This window comes from Schistosoma haematobium, chromosome 4 (assembly GCF_000699445.3).
Source record: "Schistosoma haematobium chromosome 4, whole genome shotgun sequence".
NCBI lineage: Eukaryota > Metazoa > Platyhelminthes > Trematoda > Strigeidida > Schistosomatidae > Schistosoma > Schistosoma haematobium.
Window position 1 is genome coordinate 8367989 of NC_067199.1, and position 27558 is coordinate 8395546.

The window sequence follows — 27558 nt, forward strand, 5'->3', positions numbered from 1 at the left end:
ACAAACCTCATTAGTTTTATTGAAAACATTCCAGCTGAAGGCGCTCAGCCACGCATCCGCACCAGATCACGAGTGGGTACGCTGCGCAACACATCCAGCCTAGACCAAACGCTTCTCAACATATGGATAACCTGCCAAATATATCTGCGAACTTTCATTTCTGACTTGACTGGGTCGGTACCCTTCGCTTATATAGGCGTTGTTAAACTCCGAATACATGTGGCATCGTTATACCCAACACATTACCCACCAAATCCAAGCATGAATATCAATTCTGAAATGCAGCTACATCCAGCTGACGATTCCCAAAATAATACGGAACGACTCAATTGCTATCCACAATCTACCTATCCTTTAAAACGTGTAGTGAAATAGCTATTAGATTTGTTAACTCTGGACATTATTGTTGCATAGTGTTGTAAAAAACAAAGTCTTTACTCAAATAGTCGGGTTAAATATATGCAACCGTAGTGGTACCCTATATTCCTTTTATGTTGTTTCATATGTTTAAAATCACTACTAAGTTATTATTAAAGTAGTGTATCGTTTTTACAATTCTAAATTCAAGTAGTGAAAATAAATGGATTCATTGAAATCAGAAAAACTAACTTAAAATCAACCTTTCTCTGATAATGTGACGAACCTAAAAACTAATTTTCTAACATCTCGATATAGGTAAACAAACGAACGCCTATACTCAGCTCAAATTAACACAAAACGATGACTCTATGATAAAAATGTAATGGGAAAAATATAGCATTGGATTTAATCATTGAACAGAATAATAATTCAAATAGAATATTTACCTGATTGATTAGTATAATTTTTGTTAATTAGTTCATATAAATATCCAATAGATGCTTTGATAGATCCACTGACTGGTTTAACCTATGTGAATAAGTTGGGGGGAAAAGTGATAAAAAACAATGAAATGTTTCTCAAGAAAAGTATTGAGGCATAAATCGATCATAGTGATTGTAGGATATGGCACGAATACGAAGCAGTTCTAGGTGCCAAAGCTCACAATAGAAACACATTGAACGTAAAACGAAAAACTCTAAGTTATGAAAGAGCGAAAAAATAGTGAACCCATTAGAAATCTAAACTTGATAAATATAATTACAGCCAAAGAGGTTATTTTTTCCTGTCATATTTTCAATTATTACCCTTTTAACAACAAAGATGGCAACAGACTAAAGTCAGTCAGTCAGCTACAACGTAGGACCAGGCACATGTATGCATCGGTCCAGGTTGCCATACCTCATTAGCACAGCAAGATGAACACCGGATTCATAGGAGTGGTTAGGTCAAAGGTGGTAATATATAGGAGAAAGATTGCAATAAGGATATAGTATAGGAAGAAAGAATTAGTTCGTAGAAAGAAAGATGTGAAGTGATCTTAATCTCTTAGTTTAAGAGAAGAAGTATATTCACTGACAAGATAGGCAGATACCTAACCAGTGAGAAATACCTCGATAATCATCTAAATATCGGTGTAGTATATAGCCTTAAACCTGAATAACTGATGTGGGATTCGAGGTGTTATAAATCAAATCATAATTGTACACAAAGACTAATACATCTCAGTAAGCGATTCGAGTGGTAGTCATTATTAGATAACTGTTCATGAGAAGTTATTTAAAATCAAACTATAATTCCCAGAAAAGAATTTGAAAGTGATGACATAGGGAACAGAGTTAGATCTAAACAATTATGTATTTTGTAGGTTATTAGTTGTTAGGATGTGCAGAAAAATATACCAATAATTATCATGCTAACTCTAATGGTGGCCTTGGACTTTAAATGTACACTCCCTATTGGTCGATATTTATTTCACTCGTTAAATATTGTGTAAATGTTGTTTTCTATTTTATGGTACGATGTGGTTTGTTTGGTTGGTATATAAACAGAGTATGTCTGAAATATAATGATTCATATCTCAGAGGCTAAGATTTGTGTTCTGGACTCAACTGGCTGGGCTAGACAGCGAAGCAGGGCCAATCAAAACCCTAGACCGTTCTTACGTGTTTTCTTTGTCAGTGAAATCGATCGATAAAACGCTGCTCCATAATCTGCAGTCACACGTTACAACATTAGTAAAGCCCGACGCCCTTTGGAAGCAGAGAGCAGGAGTAATTAATTAATATTTAACCATAGATATCTTCGAAACATCCAATACAAATCGTCGAATAACTAAGTCAATACTGTTTCATTTAAATCTACAGTACTGGGTAAAAATGACAAATTGGTTAAGGAAAAGCAATAAATGAAATGCATATTGAATTTTTAACAATTAATGGTAACAAACAAATACCAAATTAACTTACATAATAATTTAAATTTTCTCGATTATAACTAGTTCTTAATACTAAACATTTGTCTACATTAAGACCTAACATATTTTCTATATCTACAATGATTTCAGCGGTTGCAGTTGCAGTTAAACCAATAATCGGTACATTAGAAAATTGACGTTTTAATACATGTAGAAATTTATAATCCGGTCTAAAATCATGACCCCATTGACTAGCACAATGTACTTCATCAATAGCAATACAAGCTAATCGATTCATTGAATAAGCAATCTCTAGACGATTTAATAATAATTTACTTTTAGCCAATTTCTCTGGAGTTACATACAATAAGCGTAAATTAGATTTTGTTGAAATATTTGTTTTGTTCTAAATTTTTTAAAAAAAGAAATAAAAATAAAATAAAGACATAATTAAATGAAATTGGAGGAAATGTTTTCTTTATTTGTCGATACTGTTGGGGTGATCCAGAAAATTGCTTGCAAAAGACAAGCAAGCATCAGGAAACAATAAGAAGCGTTTCATCCAATCAGCGTTCACTTGAAGTCTTAGCCAAAAATATCAAGGAAGCGAAACGTCACATGCAGAGGCTCCGATTGGCTGGCTGCTACACTGCTACTATGTTTAGTAGCATTCCAGAATCTTCTAGCAACCCAAGGACATTTAAAATATTATAAAAACCCTGTATTTTCTGCATTAAAATGAACCTCGGAGTAAACTACTTCTCACATACTTTGAGCCTTCTCCCTTGTGTTCAGGTCGCTGTATAGTTCTAGCTTTGGGTAACCCCAAAGCTAGTTACCGAATAGCTTAGGGAACGAATATAGCGTTCAATCCTTAAGACTTATCAGATACAATTTATTACATACGATCATCATTGAGTTAAATGGTCGAATCAAATATAAATTGGTCTACTACTTGAATATTAAAGATACTTTTTCTAATGTGTAAATTAGGAGGGCAACGTTTAAATGTAACATCCTAGTGATTGAGAAACAAATTGACTAGTTGTTTTAGATACTCCTCTGTTATACTTAATAGTTGGTTTATTTAGGTATTCAAACTTTTAATCAATTGATTCATTTACTGTAACTTTTACTGATAAATCACTGTTTATTTTCATATAATCTAAGTGACAATAAACAATGCTTAACTAAAAGACATAAAATAGACAAAGGCTACAACAAATACATACACTTATAAATAAATGTTTATTTTTAACAGCTGAATTCACGAATCGATCTCACCGTTCACGTGCGAGACCGAGGGTCCTGGGTTCGAGTCCCACGAGCGGGGTCGTGTATGTGCACTGCTTAGGAATCCCATACTAGAACGAAACGGCCGTCCAGTACTTCCATGTTTCCAATGGTGGCCTAGCTTAGATTGACTCATGAACTCAACTGTGAAAATACTATAAGCACCACTAATTCCCATACTGTTTATTTTTTAAATCGAAATACGAATTAATTGATGAATGCTACTGACGGAATGATGGGAGAGTATAGCGGTGGTAGCTTCGAGAAAATGATTAGTCAGTTACTGATTGATATTACCAATTATCGGAAAAATAAGTTGTACAGTGAAGTACTTTGATTGAATAAAAAGTCACTGCCTATTGGAGAAATTTCCAGTTTCATTGTCTTCGGTTATATGGTCATAGCACAAATCGTTTTAAAAAAAAGAAGTGGGGCTACTGGTACCTTTACGTATTAGTACGTAACGTGAAATGATGCAGAATGTTGATTAACATGAAAGTGATTTGAAAAGTCAGGGGTTGGTAAATCAACACATGGTATCAGTCCATAAATCCACCGACAGTAAGCTTTATCTGATTCCAAACTTTATGTAACTTGGTTATTGCTTACGCGGATACCCTGTAATTAATTTGTACAACTTCGTATATTCAAAAGACTAAAATAATATTCACAATAATATAACACAATTCTAGAAGGGTGTGACAGCATTAAGATACTTCCCTCGAACAACCAGTATCTGCAGCGATGCTTCTTTCTCACAACTGAAGGAAAAGATCAATCTTAAAAAAATGCAACACCTTAACTGACCCCATAGATTTCCGTCGCCGGTGATAAGGCTTTGTGGAACGCGAAACTAACATATCAAAACGTCCCGTAAGAAGAACGCAAGTGAGCGGACTCGAGGAGTCATCCCTTCGGTGCTGCGATCGAGCTCCAAGGTCACCAAGACCACCATTAACCCTGTTCCTTTTTCAGGCCCCTGAGGAAATATCCCTCCATGGTGTGCGCAACCGGGAAGTGAAAGCCACCCCCATACCTCTAACAACACCTAAGATCACCTTGTTTACGATTATGATGGTGACCCTCATGCTTGGTATTATGTTGATCATGACTAATTGAGTAATTAGCAGACATACAGAAACGACATTTTTAAGCGATCGATTGGCATTGTGTACGTATTTCAACCAGTAACAATAAAATAATTTGAAAATCCTTACTGAAGCAAACCAACATTAAAAAAGAACGTGAAATAAAATACAAGGATTCAATGTTAGTCATTTGACAGTTATATTGGATTGTGAGATGGATGTCAGCTATTACAAGTGAATTTATTGAGGGAACTGTTAAAATATGAAATAATGTATGATTCACATCCAACTCATCGTGCTTTTCATTTTCCCAATCTATTAAAAAGTATTGAAACTTGAAGTAATGTCACATTGTTTCAGATAGTGAACGAGTGTCTGACAAAAGAACAAGCGCTTTGAATTTTCGCACCAAATAAACTTTAAACCATATCAATAATGATTCATAATTATAAATATACCTCGTAAGGGGTAATTTTACATTGGGTTTCATGAGAATCAAACACCAACCAGGCTTTTACATGACCCGAACAGTACAACTCAGTTTTGTGGGGTAACCATACAGATACCAAGATCCCTAGTGGACAAATACTACTACTACTACTACTACTACTACTACTACTACTACTACTACTAATAATAATAATAATAATAATAATAATAATAATAATAATAATAATAATAATAATAATAATAATAATAATAAATTCATTAACTAACAGATTTTTCTGCAAGTAATGACAGAATTCGGCGTTGTTCTTGTAATGGTGTATTCGCATCTAAAACTGCTATTGTATCTGGTTCGAGACTGTATCTGGTCAAGTTAATCGACTGATCAACCATTAAAGAAACCAATGGACTTATAACTAACGTTAATGAACCACGATATCGTCCATTCACTTTGAAAGCATTAACATTAAGTAATGCAGGTAATTGATATACCAAGCTTTTGCCTGCGCCTAAATATTATATAAAGAGAAATGAATAAAAAGCTGTAATGAGAACGATGTATAAATCAGTGTGGGACTGCTTATTGGTAAGAATAGTATTTGAAGACAATTAATCCACAGATTTTGATTAAATTAAAGGTGCAAATATTGAAAAGAACAAGTTCTAGGAAAAGATTTATCGATCATTCAAAGACTTTTGTCAATTTTTTAACTGAGCAACGTATAATCAGGGAAGAAAATGACTTGAAAGAGTTATTTACATCTACAGGCTTTACATTTTTAACGAAGAACCAACAAAAAACCAGATGTCATCTATATGTATGTTCCTGTTACAGTTTCGGGTGATGATCAATCAAACTTATGCCTTATTAATACAATGATTTAAAACCTTCTACCGAATTCCGGATAAAACTTTAAATTTTTAGGCAAAATTACTGGGATACCGTTACTCTATACTTGAGAGCATCAGTGACATCAAACTACTGTATCTTCAAATATCACATTGAAAAGTGCTTACACTTACCATTGAGAGTCCAGGTTGTTTATTTTTAAAACAAGCAATATAATTGGGATATATGAATTGACTTTGAAATAGATCGATTAATCTTGCTTCAAAGTAAAAACAAACCTCCTTGTCACAAATCGACTTAGAGCGAATGATCGTTTTCGATAATTTCTTTATCAAGCTCTACACAGTTATAAATCCAAAATTATTACTATTGTCATTATTACTGTGTTATGATAGACTAAATGTTTAAATTAAATTAATCCATGTTACAAATTGGTAAATGGAAAATCCCACGTCGTTTGCACCCTACATACTACAAATTACTAACAAAACAAAACAACCTTTTCGGTGTTATTAAGAAAACGTTATACATAAGGTGTACGAAATAATTATTTGTTTTAATTAAGATGATGATCAGCTTAAATCAATAAGCTGAAATCGTATGTAACAACATATTATATACAAATTAGGAATTACTGCATCGTAGCTGCTGTTGTGTGGTGTGCTACTTATACGAACAGATATAAGTAGTATTTATCAGTAATTGGAAGTAGGATTTTTACTGATAGAAGCGGAAAATGAGAAGAGATAAAAACAAAAGTAGTCAAAGTAGCAGCAGGGATGGAAGAACGATAGAGTTTGTAAGAGACAATTCAAGGAAGATGTGTAAATGGTATATTTAATGTACTGTTTCCATATTTTATGAGTGGTGTGGGATTTTGATTAACACAAGGTTCGCTCATTAGATTGTGATGATAACAATAGTATTAGTAATAATAATAATATTCACAATAATATGGCAGCAATAAGTATAATTTTGAGTAAGAATATCACGTAAATAAGAAAGATAAGTGTATAACTAAGGATCATAGAAATGTCTTGAGTGCGAAAACCATAAGTGCACGATATTTGCTAACAAACTCATCAGACAATCTTAGAGTAACAATGAGGTCTCCTTGAGGTCCGATTTCCGCTGACTTTTTTCTAGCTAAACTGAAAAACAAACCATTACATTCAGTTTCACAGGATAACGCTTGACCTCTAGACCACTGAGCCCGGTATCCAACGGTGCTTGTACTAAGTATGTTGTTACATACGATTTCAGCTTATTGATTTAAGCTGATCATCATCTTAATTAAAACAAATAATTATTTCGTACACCTTATGTATAACGTTTTCTTAATAACACCGAAAAGGTTGTTTTGTTTTGTTAGTAATTTGTAGTATGTAGGGTGCAAACGACGTGGGATTTTCCATTTACCAATTTGTAACATGGATTAATTCAATTTAAACATTTAGTCCATTATGACATAATAATAATAATAATAATAATAATAATAATAATAACAATAATAATAATAATAATAATAATAATTTTGACTTTATAATTGTGTACAACCTGGTGAAGAAGTAATCAAGATCGATGATTACCTGGTGTAGACTCTGCTGTTGACTGTTCTATGGGAATATTTAAATTAATATCAATCTATGATGGAAACTATTTTATTACGAAACGAATATGAAATTTTTTCATTAGCAAAGTATTATACACCTAATAATCGAAAACTTATTTATAAGCTATCATTGAAAAAAATAACGTTTTAAAACATGCCTACCCACCTACCTACCTGTAGGCATAACTAAGATTACATCACGACCATCTAAAACTGCGTTAATTGCTGTTATTTGTAAAGGACGAAATTCGGAAATTCGGAAAATTTCTTTTCTCACTCGATTCACTTCTGAAGTCCATGGGAATAAGGATTCTGAATTGTATTCAGATGATGTACCCAAAGAACTTGAAATTTCTTGGACACGGGCTGTAGTTAATTGAGATCTTAACTGTGAGTTACAATAAAAAAAAGAGAATATAAATCACACTATATACAAAAGTGATTGGTAAACAAGGTAGTGATCAACTATAGAACAAAATATTAGAAATTATATCCGTTTGTAAAACTTTTGAATATTTGGATATACTTGTTAATGCTCAGGTCTCGACCTTTGTTGAGGAGTCCCCTGTTAAGACGAAACGGCTGCCCAGTGCTTCATGGTCATCTGGATGAAATCAGCTAATGATGTAAAACTATAATAAAATCGTTAATTTTGTTTCACAGTCTTCAGGGTGACCAAAAGTAAATAATGGATTGACTGATTGAAGATATACACCGGTGGACACTAACTCAGCGGCCTGAAAATGACGCTTTCACCACAAAGCTTAAAAGTTTTAAGTTTGATTTATAATAAGATCTTAGATGAATACCAATAAAGAAAAATATAATAGAACGAAAAAATTATGATTATGTCCTGTTTTTAATGGTGCTGAGCTTGAGTCAATTCGCGATGTATACTTTAAATTGTTTACGGATATATATCGTCTCGTGATTCGATATTGTGAATAAGATGAACTCTTCTTAGAAAAATGTTCAATGTGGAAACTAGGGTCATTATAGCAAGAGCTGAAATATCTTCGAGAAATAACAGATATAGAAATGAAATTATATTTCAGTAGTTTGTCGAACAAACCAAATCACATTCGATGGAGTTCCGGAAGAGGTGGCAACTTTTACATGCATAGGCAGTATTACTGATAAACAAGGGGTATTTGATGCAGGTGTGAAGGCACAGGCTATAAAATCAAGAACACCATTCCTAGTACTGAAGAACATATGGGACTCAAAACAACTGTCGGGCAACACAAAAATCAGAATTTTTATTACAAATGTCAAGACGGCTCTACTGTACGGAGCTAAGGGTTGGAAAACTACTACAACCATCATCAAAACTGTAGAGGTATTTATAGAAGGTTGTCTACGCAAGAAACTATATATCCGTTGGCTAGATATCATCAGAAAACCCTACTGTGGGAGAGAACAAACCAGCTTTCGATTGAGAAAATTAGAAAAAGACGCTAGAGGACGATAGGACACATTGCGGAAATCATCAAACTGCATTATGAGGCGAGCTGTAACTTAAAATCCACAAGGCAAAAGGGAAAGTGTCGGACCGAAGCACATATTGCGCCGAGAATCGGAGGCAGATATCGAAAGAACATTCAACAGTTATGTGAAATTTATATTCTTGGCAGCAAAATCCGTTGAACAAATGTACTCATCTAAAGTCCTTACGACAATTTTAACTGGAATATGTCCAAATAAATCACGAAATCTTAGACCCTCAAAGACCAAAATCCATATTTAATGATCCCAATTATTTTATGTTTAAGCCTATAACTTACTTACTTACGCCTGTTACTCCTCGTGAAGGAACATAGGCCGCTCACCAGCATTCTCCATCCAACCCTGTCCTGGGCAATCTTTCGAGCTCCTTCCAGTTGTTATTCATCCTTTCCATATCTGCTTTTGTTTCCCGACGTAATGTGTTCTTTGGCCTTCCTTCAGGATTCCAAGTTACGGCTTGTCTCGTGATGCAGTTTGACGATTTGCGTAGTGTATGTCCTATCCATTTCCATCGTCTTTTCCTAATTTCCTATTCAGCTGGAAGCTGGTTTGTTCTCTCCCACAAAAGGCTGTTGCTGATATGTACCTATAAAAATTTTTGCTCTGGTTGTTAGAAGGGGCATCGGCCTCATGGCTTCCGAAGGAACTCGGTTTTCACCATGAAGCGTCATAATTCTTCGAAATGAAGACCTTCTAACTTTCAGGGCAGAGTTTAAATGGTTTGAATAATTTTTTCTGGTAAGCGTTTTTTTAGCGGGTTAGTTTTCTACGGGATGGGGACGCTAACCCCATGCCCAGCCCTCCTCCTTTAACCGGGCTTGGGACCGGCAGTAACTCTGAAAGAGCTACAGGCGGAGTTTTATGCCTATAAAACCCACTATTAATAACTCACAATGATATTTTGGAAATTATACTGATCGTTTTCTAATGAATTTCCCAAAGTTGCTTATTAGGTGTAACTCCTATCCCAGATACAGGTTTTCGTACTCAAGTTTGCACTACACTGTTTCTGTGAGTCTAATGATTATATCCGGTCGCTTAAACTGAGAGATAGGGTGAGATTCAAGCCTGTCACTCGCTGATCGAAATACAAGCATTTTAACCATTAAGCCCCTAAATTAATAATAATAAATAACTGGTATATACTGACAGTTGTGCACAGTTTTATGATAAAAACTTTCAGACGTCTAGAACTAAATACGGAGAACAATACTGTTAAGTTAATTAGCTTAATAACCACAGTGTATATTTCGATCCAAAGATAAATTAACTGACAAAGAGGATTAATCAATAACTGACAGGTAAGAAATAAACTCACCACATATAGTAATGATGAACTGAATAATTTTATGAGTGAAGTGCCTAACCACAGAAATCCACTGGGAGTTTAGTAATTGGAAACAACTCTAATTTTAATCCTTACATCACAAGTTCAGAAAGTAATATCATGGAAAAATTGTGCCTAACACAGATAACTTTTAATTTATTAGTGAAGAAGTGTTTGAGTAATCTACGAAACTCATATCCTCCAATTACTTATGATATTATTTCTGTATCCAGCATTTGGTATAAAAACACATTTTATCAATGAAAGACTGATTCATTAAGATAATAATTTAGTCTTTTGTTTTGATACAATGATCAATTGGAATGTTAGAAACCTACAACATTAATTTCTTTTTTCAAATGATCAATGAAATTTAATCATATTTTAACAAGGAGAAATTATATAACTATATCTGTCGGTCATAGACGGTTAATGATTTATTTAGTAAATTATTCATTAATTAATTGATGTAAAACACTACTGAATTCAATTTATGCATATCTGACTGTTAATAAAAGTTATTAACCAGTGCAAAAAGTGGTTTATTCAGATATTATTTTGATTTATTTTGGGAGTTAAATAAATCCTCATATAATGTCTTTACGCTCTTGATTGTGTCATGTGATTTATGGATCCCAGTACCAAGTACTAAGTCAGTTAAGTATTCTTCAGATGCAATAGATTTTCGTTTATTCGCGGGTTTCGATTAACAATCCCGCCTAGCGATAAGTTATCACTCGACCATATCATATAACTCATGAGACTGGGAAACTAAGTGATAGCAGTTTGAATCCCACAGGGGAGATCAGTACGGCTTGTTGACGAGTTGCCAATTAACATACAAACTAGGTTCAAGTTTTCCATTTGATTACTTCTAACTAAATAACATCAAAACCCCCACTTCACTGAATTCGATTTCGGCGACTACAATCTGACTAGTTTAAATCGACAAGTATTTGAAAAGTATTAAAATAATATAAACATGATAAAGTAATACACAGTAAAAAAATTACTTGATCATACTGCACTTGTAAGTTTTCACGTTGATGATTTAATTCATCAATCTGTTTTGTGATAGAATTGATATTCTTTTTAAGAATTTTTAAAGTCTCTTGTATTTCTAGAAAATATAATTACACAAAAATATTTTTCAATAGAACAAAATAATGGTTAAAAACTATTTAAGTTTAGTTTATACAAGTTGTCAAACTGTTTAATTCATTTACAAGTTATCCAGCTATATTTACACTAAAAACGAATTCAGTATAGAATAATAAAAAATGAGTGGTATGAATTAAGTGATACAAAGTAGTTAAATTTAAATTATTGGTTGATAATGGAGGAATAAATTTCGACTTATAGTGTTAATAAATCGAAACGGTTGGTCAGTGATCCTTGATCTTTTAAAGCACTCATCGGCTGTGATAAGAAAGAAAACTGATTGTCAAGTTGAGTCACTTCAGAAAACCTACACATACTTATCCGGTTACAAAATAGGTGCTAGGATGGGATGTCAGTCAGCTACAACGTAGAACTAGGCATGTATGCATTGGTTCAAGTTGCCACACCTCATTAGCACTACAAGATGAACAACGAATTCATAGAAGCAGTTACTTCTATGATAGTAAAAAAGCATTTCATATAAGGATATGATACAAGGAGAAAGAATCAGTTCGTAGAAAGAAAGGTATAAAATAATCTCATGGTTTAAGAGAAGACAAAGAGTGTATACACCTACGCCATTGTGATCGATTCTGAGTCTCCAACCATTAGCTACGATAGTCATGCGGACCCCAACCAAGTAGTCTGCATCTACCAAAATGGTTCAGACTAGATGCTCAAGGACTGATGCCACGTTTTGGTTTGGCCGCTCCCAACTTCCTTCCAACCGTGCCCAACACTAGTCAGCATTGCGCGTTGTGGTAATCGGTGTTCAGGCATACGTAACACGTGGCCCAACCATCTCAGTCGATGAAGATTCACAACCTCATCAACTGATTTACCATCATTCCTTAATACCCTGTGTCTAACCTCACTATTACCTACACGGTGATTCCAGCAGATGCGAGCAATATTTCCAAGACATTTGAGATCAAATACTAGGTTGGCAAAAGCCAGACGAGCTTTTCGAAACCGTGCTGAGACTTTATCAGACACCAACTTATTATGGCTTATCAAACTTCCAAGATAAGTGAAGTTGTCAACACGTTTGACTACTTCACTCCCTATCTTCAGTTCAGGTGTTGACGCCGACCAGTCCTGAAGCAACAACTTGCATTTAGAGGGAGAGAAGCGCATTCTAAACATTCTGGTACTGTTGCTTAGTGCTACCAAAAGAATCTGTATTTTATCACCGTCTTCACCAAACAGGACTATGCGTATTCTAAGTCAATAATCGGACCTCCTGGTAGTACGATGAAATGAATAGCTTGAGTTCATTTAAAAGTCGACTTGTCACTGATTAGACTTTTTTAACTATTTGAAGATTTATTCGGATTAATCATTTGATACGGTCCTGTGAATAGAAGTTCAAAAACTTTGCCTCATAATTCTTTTTAGCCATGACTACTGTTGTATTACGTTTGTCAGTGTTGCCAACTATAAAAGTTCTGTTTCCTTGTGTAGTTTCGTTGTCTAATCAAGACGGTTTATTCACGAGCTTTCATTGCTCTTCTGAACAATATCATCAGCACAAACTTCAAATAAAAGTGAAGTATTCGAAATTTATTCACACATGACTAACAGCTTGTCTTATCAATATTGATCTCGATTGGTTATTGTTTGCCTTCAACCTGTCACTGCCTGCATCTTCATTTTGATTATCTCTCCCATTCGACTTGATTACTGATCCTATGTTTGTCCATGATTTTTCTGATTGGTTAATAAATCGAATCGATTTCGATCTATTTATTGATTGCTAATTGATCGGAGTGTCGAGCTTCTAAAAATTCTCTGGTGTTCTTAATGTTCTCTATCCAAAATATCGACATGAACATGTGTCCATAATGGTCCACATGGATTGGTATAAGCAAAGAAACATCATAGTGTTTGACCGCTAGTTGATGTATTACACTTGTTCGAAACCAGAACATAAACCACCAATATCACTTCAACCAATCTTACGCAAACCCAAGGATAAAATAACAAATGAAGAAAAACTGGACATCAAATACAAAATAAACTATTCCGATTTTGAAAAATACTACATCGAACAAGGTGGGAGCCTCCTTCATTTTCGCCTGCATGAACAGCAATTATCGGCCAAACACCATGTTTCTTTGCTTATACCAATCCATGTGGACCATTATGGACACATGTTCATGTCGATATTTTGGATAGAGAACATTAAGAACACCAGAGAATTTTTAGAAGCTCGACACTCCGATCAATTAGCAATCAATAAATAAATCGAAATCGATTCAATTTATTAACCAATCAGAAAAATCATGGACAAACATAGGATTAAATCGGCAATAGTAGTATATGCTATCTTCAGTAACCATCAAATGGGTATTAAAAATAACAAAATAATCCAAAAGGGCTGCTCCAACTATAAAGAAAAGCGAGTAGCTAAATCTCTCCACATATATTGCTCAATCATACTGCCCTTTATAGAAAAGAAAATCTTACCATCCAACAAACGTGGACCAATTATCAAAGCTACCATATCTGATTCGACTTACGTCTTATATTACCACATATGCAATCAAAATACAGCCATTATATTTCTCACAAAAATCACCTCAAATAAAATCTTCACATGTCATCAGATTTTTATTTTCTTATTTGGGTCATATACATCTCAGTACCCATTCTCTTTTAAATACCAGTTTCCGTAGATATAATAAACTGATATAAATCTGAAGTAAGGACTTCAAATTGAACAACAATCTTAACAAATCAATTATATATTGATTATTTGAAGTAAATTCACGATGTAGAAAGTACGAATGATCCGTTTACTAAATACTGATTAAGCTTTCGTTAAGAAGTAATGTTACGTGAGTTAAATGCAAAGTATATAGTGCTTTAAATGGGAACTGATCATACTCTACACACAAAAAAACTCGACAATTATGGTAAAGAATTAGAAAATAATTTCAAACAAACAACAAAATGCACACCTTGTGTTTTAGATGATGATGAATCCATTAAGATGAACAGTTTTCAAATAAAATAGTACTGAAATTATCAATGAATTTAAAATGAAGAAAATTAAAGATTATCATCAAATAAAGAGAAACAAAATTACACTACGCCAAACTGTACTTTTTTCCCTATCTAACATTAAGAATTTAATTTGTTTACTAAGAAGAATTACCTGCATCAAAATATTTGTACCTGATAACTAATAGTGATTAATGTTAGAAGCATAAATGATTGAACATTAACATTTCGAAGTCTTGTCACAAAACCTGACGACCCTAAGTTTGATCCTTAGCGAGGAATCTTATGCTAGGATTAGAAAGCTACTCAGTAATTCCTAGTTTTTAACGGTTGGCTAGTCTGTGATGTGAAGTATGAAATACACAATTGAATGCTGTTTCCTATCAGGTTTAAGTTCAATCCTGTACGGGATCATAGATGAAGAGTGTTAAAGAGTTCCGAAACCATAAAAAATAGTTTTCCAGTGCTTTATGGCTTTTTGTAACAGTTCTCTAAGTGATAGGATTTCGTGATCCAAATCGTCCTGAAATTTTATTAAAATATTTTAATCATCAATCAACTTAAAGAATACGTTTCTCTAACCACAGGATACCTCAACCATAACTAAAATTCCTGATTACATTGTACCAGATTTTCGAATCTTCATATATTTTTGGGAGTTAAAGGTATATATGTTAATAAGGCAAACTGAAAAACTATCACTTAATTACTAAGTCTTGCTGATGGGTAAAAAGACACTATCCATAAGTTGTGGTGAAAATCCGACTGAGTTGGTTAATGAAACACAGTTTCATGATATATTAAAGTACTACAATTATAAAGCGACAAACTATGGATTGTTTTGTGACATATTTCGAACGATTCTACTTTACGTAATTAATCTATCAAATCTATATTCTAACTGATCACGCACACAATAACAGAAAGTGACATATGTTTATGTCACTTAAAATTGGTACAGAAAGAAAACTTTAACTGTTAACTTTTATTCCTTAAATATATTTCTACTACCTGTCGGCTTAGTGACTTTAAGATGAATAACAGTTTGAAATTACCTGTAATTGAATAGTATGATCGTCTTATATTTTGTAATAACGATCATGTTACAGAGTATATTTGTCTTTTGACAAATATTTCGGTGTTGTTACCTAGGGGGTAGATAACATGTAAATATAGGGACAGTACGTCGACTTACTGTTTAACACTAGTAAAGTTACTCTCATATCATGTAAAAAAGGATCTATACTTCACTCCCGCTGTATATGTCAGAATTGGTTACTAGTATTTAACACTAATTATAATTTGAAAAACACCTAGAGTGGTTGAAAAACAATATGGGCAAATAATGGTTGAAAATATACGTGATCAAGATTGGGAGATTTCGCACCAACCCCTAATACTTAAACGGATTACTAATTCAAAAAAACAATCAAAACTTTTTTATTGGTTAATGACAGATCGTGGCTAAAACCATCTTGATATTGAAGCACTTTTTATAATCCACCCCAGTAAGTAGTATTCCTGTTGGATACTAGCTAACAATGAAATTCAGTACACGTGTTTCATTCTAATTGGGACTTGCCAGTTGGATATCCCTGCACCCCAGCGTTAACGCTCACATCGAGGACCTTTAACTTGAAATACCAACCTGTTTTCCACTGAGTCCAGACAGCCGCTACATTTCGTCAAAGGTATGCATTTTATTTGTATGAGTTTGTATTTTTCTATTGTTTGGTTTAAGGATTGCAAGTTATTGTGAGTGCAGGAAATTTAAATGTATAGATAAAATGAAATGTAGATTTGAACCTGGCCTATTATTTATGTCTCGGTAGATGAGATAAACATTTATAGTAAACATGTATAAATGAAATTTTTTTAACTCTCCATAATCCGTCAAGAAAATATCACCAGTGCAAACAAGGGTCGCTAACGACCAACCCGGATGAAGGTCAAAAGAAAAAACTGTCAGAAATATGTAGAGGTATTCGAATAGTTTACTTCTATCTAAAGATTGCGCTGATGTTGTCCAGAAGAACAATGAAATCATGATTAAACCACTCAGATCAGAACACGAAGCTTCACCAAAATCATTCCCCTGAGCTACAAATCTTTATCACTATCTCAAAATAAATATTAGTCGATAGATCACATCATGCAATAGATATTAATATCAAAAGACACACATCAGTGGTGAGTTTTTCAAAAATATATATTGTGATCCCTTAATTTGAATTTATATATATATATATATATATATATATATATATATATATATATATATATCTTTACAACAAATATCCAAAGTGCATTGATGAAAGAATAATTTATTAATAACAGTTCATCTCAACAGTTGAAACATTGTAGTGGAAAAAATATATTCAGTGACCAAGTGACGTATACATATATCACAGTGTTATTTCACTAAATGCCTACAAAACAAAAAAGAAACACATTTTCACACTGATCGTTTGCCAAAATTAATTTCGGAAGTAAAGAGCCTGAGAACGTACTTATTATTGTAATTGAACCTAATGACTAAACAGTGACGTCTTTAATGAAGTTTCGGTACGAATACAAAAAATCCATTTGTCCAATTGCTAACATAGGCTGCTTGTATCATAGGTGTATATACGATTACTATCCACGTTTGTGAAAGTTAGCCTAGAGATAACACAACAAGAATTTGAATGAAAGGATTTTTAAAGCATTGCTCGAGTATGGTGAGATCATTAAGTGGATATGCTGAAAGTAAGCAAACAGTTTGGAACCTGTGGTATATATGTCTAGCCAAAAGCATACATTACTGAATAACCCTGACTAGAATAGAAGCAGTTTGTAAGAAGATAGAGGCGACCAAATGAAGATATGGGACCGGGACATGAAGTGATTATCTGTTGATATGAGCCAAATTAGATATGGATTACGATTAGTAGTGGAATCCGGGAGGTGCGTTTCGTCCAATGTCGGAAACGTCAGCTGAATGTGCCTGCATCCCAGAGTTGACGTTCATTCCGGGACTCGAACCCAGTGCCATTCTCAAGCACCATCGCGTTTTCCACTTAACTACTGAGTTCAGATAGCCACTAGCTTGTGCAATGGGGTGAAGTTTAACTCGTTTGTATTGGTTGTTTTAATCTTCCCATTGGTGTTTGGAACTACAACCAATCGGTATCTTCTTGGCGTACATGCATCCTGTGCGGATCGTCTCTACATTGCTTTAAGTTACCAGTAGTCAACTTCTTGTTCAATGTATTTGATAATAAGTACGGGAATCATTTCCCCAAATAAAATACTTCGTAACTTGTGATTTTTTTGTCAGTATACATAGTGCCAAGTAAATGGTAAATTACAAGATAATTTTCAATTGGCCAGACAAAGTATTCTCTGTCTATCAGTTATAAATAACTTGAAGCCCCATAAAAATATGCATCGACCCGATTGGCCACACCACATTAACACACTAAAATAAACTGGTCACGATGAATAACAAAGTAGTATGAATAGTTGTAGGATTTTCAACAATAAAAATAAATAATCGAGAATATGATTCGAGGATGAATAATGAGAATAAAAAGTACAAAGTAATTTGGTGACATAAGATCTATGAACAGACAAAAATTGATTATGACATAACTCCAGCCGACTGATTTCAAGTCATGTCTCCTAATAGTGGTCACGATAATCAAGTGGACACCAACCACAGTCCGCATTAACCAATGTAGCTCAGAATAACAGTCAATGACTTCATGAACTCGTGTCATATCTTGGTTTGGAAACTTAGATTTCTTCTAAACTAATTTATGCCTGTAAGTATCATCTAATCAGTTAAACATACTTAGATTATCTAGACTGTAAGGGTGTTTTAAATCCATTTCCTTGAGTTCGGTAACTGACTAATCAAACAAATGAAACAGTTAGTTGATAACCACATTATCTTAATCTAGATAACATTTCCTGAGCAGTTTACATTGTGTAATGAAAGTTACTTTGTGACATATATCAATATTTTACAGCAATGTGTCAAAAGGCATTATACACAGATTTTCAATGGGATGATTTTTATTGGCTTTATGAATAAACAGAACCTTAGAAAAATATACGGAAAGAATAATGTATGAAGTGTTCAATTGATATTTTTTATCTAGATTTAATGACAAAAACAGTATTGAGACAATTGAACTTGTATTTTACTTTCAGAAAGGTTTGTCAGCCCCACAATAACAGTTACCCAGTCCCCCCTGAAAATTGATTAAGAAATCTGTAATAAATTATAGAGTTGACAAGTCTTCATATGAAATCTCAATGAATTTCTAACAACATACCTTTGTGATCTTCGTCGATGTCGCTTTTTAGGAGAATTGATATTTTGTTCAGGAGTCTTTGGACATGAATGTGGGGATTGAGTAATTTTCTTTATTTTGCGAAGTTGAGCTGGAATAATTAAAGAACGTTTCTTTTTCTTTTTCGGCAAAACTACAGATTCACTGAAAGATATAAAATGTTAACTATTTCATTGTACATATATATAAAACAATAAAAATACCACAACTTAATGTAGCTTATTCATTAAGTATAAATTCACTAGCTTGGTTTAAAGTCGTATTGTTTACGTGAAAATTAAGGACACTACTCGATCTTCCAGAGACAGTGGAGTTGAAGCAGGAGGCCTGATGGTATAAAGTTGAACACCTTAAACATCAAGCCACCATTGCGTTTATCGTTTGCAGTTTAAGTCGATTAATAGAGTCACATATGCCGAATATAATGAAAACTGGTCAGTATTTATGGCCCTAAATTTAGAAGAAAAACTAGAGACTATACAGCATTATTCTTGTTGTACACTAAGTTTGAGAAGTGATGCATAGGTAGAAATAATAACACTAAATGTTAAGGGAAGCGAAAATTAAGAACAGGGTTAGAAGAAATAAGTCAGAGAATAAAAACTATGAAACAGTTTTATGTCCAAGATTTACAGGATTAAAAATGAGTGTATTTGAACTAGTGCAGCCGAGGTTTCAAAGTATTGACTATTGCAATGCTTCCTTGCACGATTCAGAGTAACACTATAGTTTGATGGACTGATTCAATGTCTTTGTATGGCTAGTCTTAACTCTTTCCCAGTCTACTTTTATATTAGACACTATAGTGAAAAACGATAGGGGATTAGGTAGAATACGTAAAAAAAGCCCTCTTAGTCACCATAGTCAGTGAAGTAATTGACTCAAATTTTGCAGATTAAAATTCTTCTCTCAGTATAAAGTTGAGAACAGAGAAATATTTTCAGACATATGTTCACTAATAAATCCCACCATGGAATATTGATTGACCATAGAATTCACAAAATTATATGATCGCAATAACATCTGACTGCATATTTTGCAGTAGGAAAAATATTATAGCAAAATTTACATTATTTAAGTATTCAAAAAGCTATCAACACGGAAAACAAATCTGTATACTTTGAGGATGAAGGTGATTGAGCCAGTGGGCTTGACCGCTTTTGAGGTTTATTACAACATATTGGTAAGTTTATACTATCGGGTGGTTGAAGAGATTTATGCAAGTCTTCAAACGATTCACTATTTGGAGATACTTCATTCACATCAGGGGATACAGAAACAAGAGGGTTTGTTCCTGGAAAAATCTGACATCCTACAGAACGTTTAGATTGAGGTGAATGAGATACACCTATTGATCGATTCAACGAATGTTTGGAAGACTGTTCCAGAGATGCAATCTTTTTCAACTGGAATAAAAATGTCATCGTTGTAATGAATATAAACAATAATTAAAAAGTTATCAATTCGAGAACACTCTATCTACTTGCAATAGAGATTTCAATACAACATAAAGAGGTAATGAACTATGATCTACTCAAAAATTAAAGTAACTTGAACTTACTGATGCAAACTGGAGCCACAAAAAGAAAGTGGTGAGTCAGTAATTGGAAACATTTAGATTTCAATCAGTAAGTAACAAGCTCAAACCCCATTCCATCTACTTCGATCTGACCAGCCTGGTAGATCACTTAACCTCACAAAAAGTGATTCATAGCCAACTACAGAAACCTGTACATGATAAATTAGTTGCAGTAAGAAGTAATCAGCCTTATTAGCAAGTCGTTCCACAATGATTTTCGGAGATTAATCACCAAAAGTCAGCATCTCATTACCAACATAAGGTTTTTGTTAAGTACGGTGAAATACAGCACAGGTTTTTTAATTCAAATTAATGTAAACAATCTACACTATATATATATATATATATATATATATATATATATATATATATATATATATATATATATATATAAATTTATCAGTGCCCCACTATTTGTCATCCTCATTACGGAAAATGTTAAAGTATCTATTGCGTAAGACTTTACAAGATTTACTTACTTTTATGGGATCACATTTTAAACTATAAAATGTCGATTGTTAGGACTGATTTTTAATGTATATTGTTAAGTTTTCCTTATTTTATAAAAGTATTGTCTACATATATTAGACAATCTCCAAGATTCCTCATAAAAATCCGTAATTGAGCAAATAGAGTAAAACTCAGAGTGGTTAAGCACAAACACATGCATACAATCTAAAAATGAGATTTAGTTTCTCGAACATTCGGATTCCAGCCAAATGAATTATTCATTTACTTTCACTCACTAATGATAAGAAGTACTAGTTCTTCATACAAAAAATGCTGCTCATAACGTATTGATAATAAAGTTTTAAGTAACCAATGAGTTGCATCATGTACATTAAAAATGAGTTTTAACGCTATAAACATGATATGTGAAAAAAGATATAGAGATGAAACAGTATTACTACAGCAAACTAACTTACTGCAGAACTTAGCTGGTGCCTCTGTTGTACTACATAACGTGTAAGATAATTTATTCGTGCTGACAATGACTTGATTTCAATTTTCATAGACTTAATATAATTTATAACATCTAAGTTAAGAAAAATTCCAGAGAAAATTCATGTATCTTCATTTAATTATAAGTAATAAGAATTTCAAGTGATAGTTATGTCATAATTTATGAAAACATCAGATTTTAAATAGCAATATACATTAGTTTACTTTTTACCTATGAAATTATCAGTAGTAATTTAACGACAAATAGGTGAAAACAAGCTAAACGCAACCCAATATCTGTGGAGCGAGTGGTTTAGCAGTTGAAATAATCAATGTCCGACCATAAGGTAGCTAAAAAGTACTGAACTAAAAAGAACCACAAGAAAAGATGTGTAATCAGTGGAAGGTTGTTAGGTTTAAAGCTTCACGAGTTCACTTAATCTGCGAACGAGAACAAGACTCAGTGACCAAAGACCAGTAATCTAACTATTGACGCGTCCCAGCCCCGCTATCTAGAAGGAGAAGTCCAAGCTTGGTATGGGAAATATTTTCTGCAAACAGCCAGAAAGCGAGCGAGCAAGCAAGCAAGCACTCAAACGCAATTTAAAACGTATATATATATAAATATATATAATCCATATTGTCATAGTAAAATGTTTTTTAAACATGACTCATTAAGTTCATCAATCGACAGGCATTCAAATATTTAATCGATAAGTTCATCATTTGACTTCCATTCAAATATTTAAACATTTAATCGATAAGTTAATCGATGTGATAAAATTACAAATATGAATTTTGGGGATATACGGTCCCAACAAAGGTAATCGAAAAATACAAACAATGTGATCCGATGGACGTAATACAAGACAAAAGTGGGGTTCCTTTGATAGTAGGGACTAGATTGCTAAAGTTTATGTCACCTTTGGAAAAGGACCGACATTTTAATAATCCGAACCAAACGAAAAAAACACTAGGGAGAAAGTTATTGATACAACACTAACTATGAGGTCCAACTACACTATATTGCTATTTCTTTTCCTAGTGTTCAAAGTTAGTGGAAATAATCAGACATGAGTAGTCTTAAAGCTGGCGTAATATGATTGATTTTGTAAGTGATTAATTCACCAAAAAACAAGTCAGACTACTAACTTACTTTCACTGATGAAATGGAAAGTGATAAGAACAGGAATGCAGGCGACCAAAATGCAAAAACATGTGTACAATATGGATTACAGTATATTAGTTTGAATAACAAAAGCTAACAAACTTAGAATCTATCCACCAATGAAGTATCCTTTGTTGCTTCGTTTGGATTTATTGGAATTTCTGTCGATCTCTCTTAATTCTTGTTCTAACTTACGTGTCCGAGAAATACTAAATGGCGAAAAACATAACAAGGAGTTACTTTACGGTCAGTGAGATAACTGAACACTATACGGCAGATAAATATTCCAGGCCACAAAAAACCATTCTGCCTCTAGGAGTTCCGAACATTAAGAACTCTTCATGAAAATTCTACGTGACCAACCTTAAGTGATTGTTCTTTAGACTCCCCTGTCATCCTTACAGGCTGTCAAGACCAAAAATAGCTCCATTTTCCCTTCAGATGGCTCATGAAAATGTATTGTTTAATCGTATTAGCAATAAGCGAATGATAATCTATCATATAACTCTAGTAGCACTTGAGATAACCGCGTTTTCTGAATGGACCAGTGACCAAAAATTTAAAAATACATTTTCCCTGAATACTTAACCACCAGCAGTACATGAGTGAAAGAGAATTTATTAAATACTCAATAAAATCCAAACATAAAAACTTTGTTTTCACTCATATGATGCAAAAAATCTAAAAAAAGTTCTCAATACGCTTACCTGATTTTGTGGGACCGGACATTTCTCTACTAAAATAATAATGAACAAAATTATTCAGACTTTCCAAAATAAGTTCTACTGAACATAAGCAATGCTGTTAAATATTAAATATATATAAGACTAATGATTGGATGCAGATTTTGCCATCTTAACGTCATGGCGGTACTCAGTCTCAGATGGTTGTGAATTTTTTTTATGATTGTGTTAGGTGACAACTACTCAAAAAATCTTAATTATTATAACTAGCACTTAACTAATCATCTTAAATGTATTTTTAGTCCTACTAGGGTCATCGCCAAAAAAGCCGTAATTACGAAGACAGACTTCTCTACAGTTCGCCAAGAAAAAAAGGACAGGAGTGGTTTGTTTGTCATAGTTGCAAATATATTAGCCTAATGCACCAACATCTTAAATACTCTCAATCACGAAAAAATAATAACGAAAATATACTGCACAAAATTAGAATAATAAGGAATCAAGTTTCATTATTTAAGAGGTATTTATAGAACATGTTTGATTAGCATATCAGCGTCACTCTATTGACAGTGAGGAATCCTTAGTAATATACGTGGTATGAAATCTATACCTTGAATTATTACAACACTATGTTCGGAACAATGGATACAAAAGCACAGATCTATGGTGAAGTGCGTGTTTAGGAGTTTTAAAAAATCATTCATAAACGCTTTAGTTAAGGTTTTACTTATGCTAGATTTGTATTTCTTTGTAACATGTAAATTCTGGTACCATATAGCACTAAACAAAATGAGCCAAACAAATGAAGTGGTGGTAATGTGGAATTAAAAAAGAAGGGTTACGAAAATAAGCTTTTGATAGAATGCACAGTTTAAGAACTGTCCTTTAAACCACGGTGTAATGTTACAAACTGGTCACCTCTCCATTTCTTAACCTAGTGCTAACGTTGGCAAATAAGTACAATATGAAAGTCGCTGGGAGAATATTGGTAACACAACTCTAAGCCACAAAAGTCAACGTTTTACGATTGTAACAATAATTGAAATATCGTTACTGAGACTACACATACTCTGCCAAATATCCTCATTATTGATATAATGTTGTTACTGGATGTGAGGAATTCGAAAGAAGCAGTGATCACGACCAGGGAGTCTAAATACCTTCAGCTTGTAAACCTGATCTTTTATTGCCAGAATAGCATCACAACGGCGCCGAAGATGGCCCTGATTGACATGAGCTCCCCCAATTTTCACTACGTAGATTGATCTATTCTGACACACCACTACCAGCACATACAACTACCCAGACACATCATCTGTTTGACTATTTTAACGATTCACCAAAAAGTGAGTAAAACTAAAGGTTTCTGTTAGTATTTTAGAGGCATTTGGCCTTTCGACCGTCCAAGCATATACTGCACTTACGGACGATAACAGAGTGAAAGACAAGGGGCGAGAATATTATGGTTTTGGAAACATCTCTTAAATCAGTTTTCAGCAACAAGTCATGGGGTAATTTTAGATCAATTTCTACCAACTAACGAAGTTACATAGCTAACAAAATTGCTTCAGGATTGGCATGAAGGTAGATAAAGTATTACATTCAGTCCTGTTTTTAGGGCAGTTATTAAGATATAAGGAATGGCGACAAACTGGTGTATATACGTGAATGGTCCAACGTTGTGGATGACTGAGTTGTTAAGATACTAGAAATGAATGTTTTCAACTAAATACAACTACGCAACCCATTGCAATGGAATTTTGGGTTAATTGTAGTCGGCTTAACTCTACACATCACATCGAGTATGCGGTAACTCTAGACGATGAATGAGTTGGTATTATTAACTTCAGCAAAAAATAAATACCCTATGTAGAGCTTATATGAAAACTCTCAAACGTTGACAATACTTAGCTTACTCGAGGATGGATTATGAAATTTCAAAATAATCGTCAGCAGCGATAGTTAACCAGATGTTTCTCGAGTGAACACTTGGTGTTTTCACCCAATTTAAACATTGTTGCAAACGATTTTATCTAGTAAAAACATGCTTATCGGCAGACAAAGAAATACACAAGTTCAAATAGCATCGAGAAACATAACTGAAATATACGCCGAATCCACCCAAGGAAAGTTTGGTAGTATTCAATGTCAATTTGGGATCCAATGAAAATGTTTAAGATGTCCAGGGTTTGAGGTTCCCATTAATTGTTTGTTGTGTTAGATAACGAGGTTGCTATAAAACCACATTTATGACATTCAATTGTCCACCATTGAACTGCATACTTGTGTCTCCTAAAGAACACCACATTTCGAGTACAGAACAATCGGACAAGGGATTTAATATGAGCATCACGAGAATACCGACGAGGACGAGGTGATAAAAATAAGACGTAGGGGTAAACAAAGGATTCACTAGAAGTAAAAAGTACAGAATGAGATGAGGCTGAATGTGAAGAAATAAAGGTATACAATATCACTTAATCGTACAATTCCCCACCTATCGCTTTTATTTTCAGCCTAAACATCCTGCTGACATATGTTTTCTAACGCTGCTTACCTCTTTACGTAAGCCAGGAAAATGTACTAGCCAGTATAGTTGCAACAACTGCAGAAAGTTTTGATATTTTGCTTAGAACCTTGTACAGTAAAAATATATTCTTATATAACTCTCGGCAAATAGGGAGAGATACTTATGACATTTACCACAAGCTCCATATTCTTGTGATAATGCCAGTTAAAATGAGAAAACTGAGACTCGAAAAGATTCGCTCCTGTAAAGTCTAATCAGATTCCACGTAAGTTCTGGGCGAAAATGTACATAACAATTATCTTAATACGAATACATAGGAAAGGATGTCAGAATAATATGAGGTATGGAGCTAGACGGAGATGACCATTACCATACCATGTACTTTGGTCATACAACTGTAACGCTCTGTGTCCAGCAATAAGGTACCTTGAGTACAACATAGGGACACAAAGTAGCTTAAGTGGAAAATACAAAAGGAAATGTAAGTCGACGACCCATCGAGCGCAAACAGCGTGCTTACACTTACTACGGAAAGCTAGAGATAACAACCAGCAATGACACAGGCCTCAGATTAAGACAATTAAGTAATCGAACCTAGAAACCCGCCAACACCAAAACAAGCGCAGCAACCTTACTGAGCCAATTTCCAATACCAGCCATCCAACATCCAATATCTGAATCCAGGGTTGTATAAACTACTTGATTTCTTTGCTCACGCCTCTTATTATTTCCGTATGGTTCCATTTATTAGGTAATGTAAAATGGGTAGTAGTCCAACCATTCGAATACACTAATCTTAGCTTGATGGTTACTTCTGGATTTGTATATTCTGTAATTCGAGTAAGAGGGTTTGTCCCAGAGCAGTATCATTTCCGGATATCAGCGGCTATTATATTACCAGGTGAAAAAATTGTTGACTGGAATACAAAAGCATAGTAATGCGGCAATTCAAGTGGCAAGCGAAGACGATTGTCTGTGGTGTTTGAATTAACTAATGATTCTTTTGTACTTGTTGAATGCTCGATTTCGAATTCTAAATACAATACATTCGTTTGTGCCTGTGTCTTCTTAATTCAATTGCGTTAATCCTGGAATTCCTAGTTCATACGAGAATTCGAATACTATATTGGCGTCGCGATGGAGCCTGCAATGGAAAAGTTAGATATTCATTCAACTCCTGGAGCTTTTGAGGATTATTTGGAAAGGTTCGAAATCTGGAGCATGACCAAAGAAGATGATGAGGATGTTAATATTGTGGCATACTTCCTCACATTCATTGGGAGAGAAGCGTACAGCTTACTAAAAACTTTGGCATATCCAGAAAAATCTATCTCACTCCCTTATGCAACTCTTAAAGAGCTATTATTAAGTCATGTAAAATGCACCAGTTTTGAATGCCGTGAAAGGGCGAAGTTTCATAAGATGGTTCGTCAAAATGACCAAAAGGGTCTGTAGCGTGGCGTCGAGTTGAGATTAACTATGAACACCGCTACCAAGAAACACGTGCCAAATAGATCAGAAGGCGTAAGAAGCTCGTTCCAAATGACTCCATAAAATCTCCGAGAAGCCAAATATCAGAAGGCAATTAAAGGACCAAGTCGAGTTATATTTGCTGGCGATCTCGTGGCATCGAAAGGATACCGAGATCGTGCCAGGATACAACCTTGTTTACAGAAGGTAACCGAATTCGCGCGAAGTTACAATCGAAGTGTAAGTACAAGAATGGAAGCACAAAGTAGCTGTCATTAGCA

General features: G+C 34.0%; 1 protein-coding gene across 1 annotated transcript in view; it reads right to left on the reverse strand.

The window, feature by feature from the left end:
- The window catches only part of MS3_00007313 (uncharacterized protein), a 29749-nt gene extending 3317 nt beyond the window's left edge, over positions 1-26432 (reverse strand). The window contains exons 1-10 of the mRNA XM_012937944.3: positions 25194-26432; positions 23302-23330; positions 21411-21520; positions 18888-20311; positions 14523-16994; positions 11412-11518; positions 7740-7953; positions 5374-5612; positions 2328-2681; positions 807-888 (exon numbers count right to left, since the gene is read on the reverse strand). Coding sequence (XP_012793398.3) covers positions 807-888; positions 2328-2681; positions 5374-5612; positions 7740-7953; positions 11412-11518; positions 14523-14550 — 1024 coding nt within the window. The 5' untranslated portion in view covers positions 14551-16994; positions 18888-20311; positions 21411-21520; positions 23302-23330; positions 25194-26432. The remainder of the gene's footprint in view (positions 1-806; positions 889-2327; positions 2682-5373; positions 5613-7739; positions 7954-11411; positions 11519-14522; positions 16995-18887; positions 20312-21410; positions 21521-23301; positions 23331-25193) is intronic.
- Between the last annotated feature and the right edge of the window lie 1126 nt (positions 26433-27558).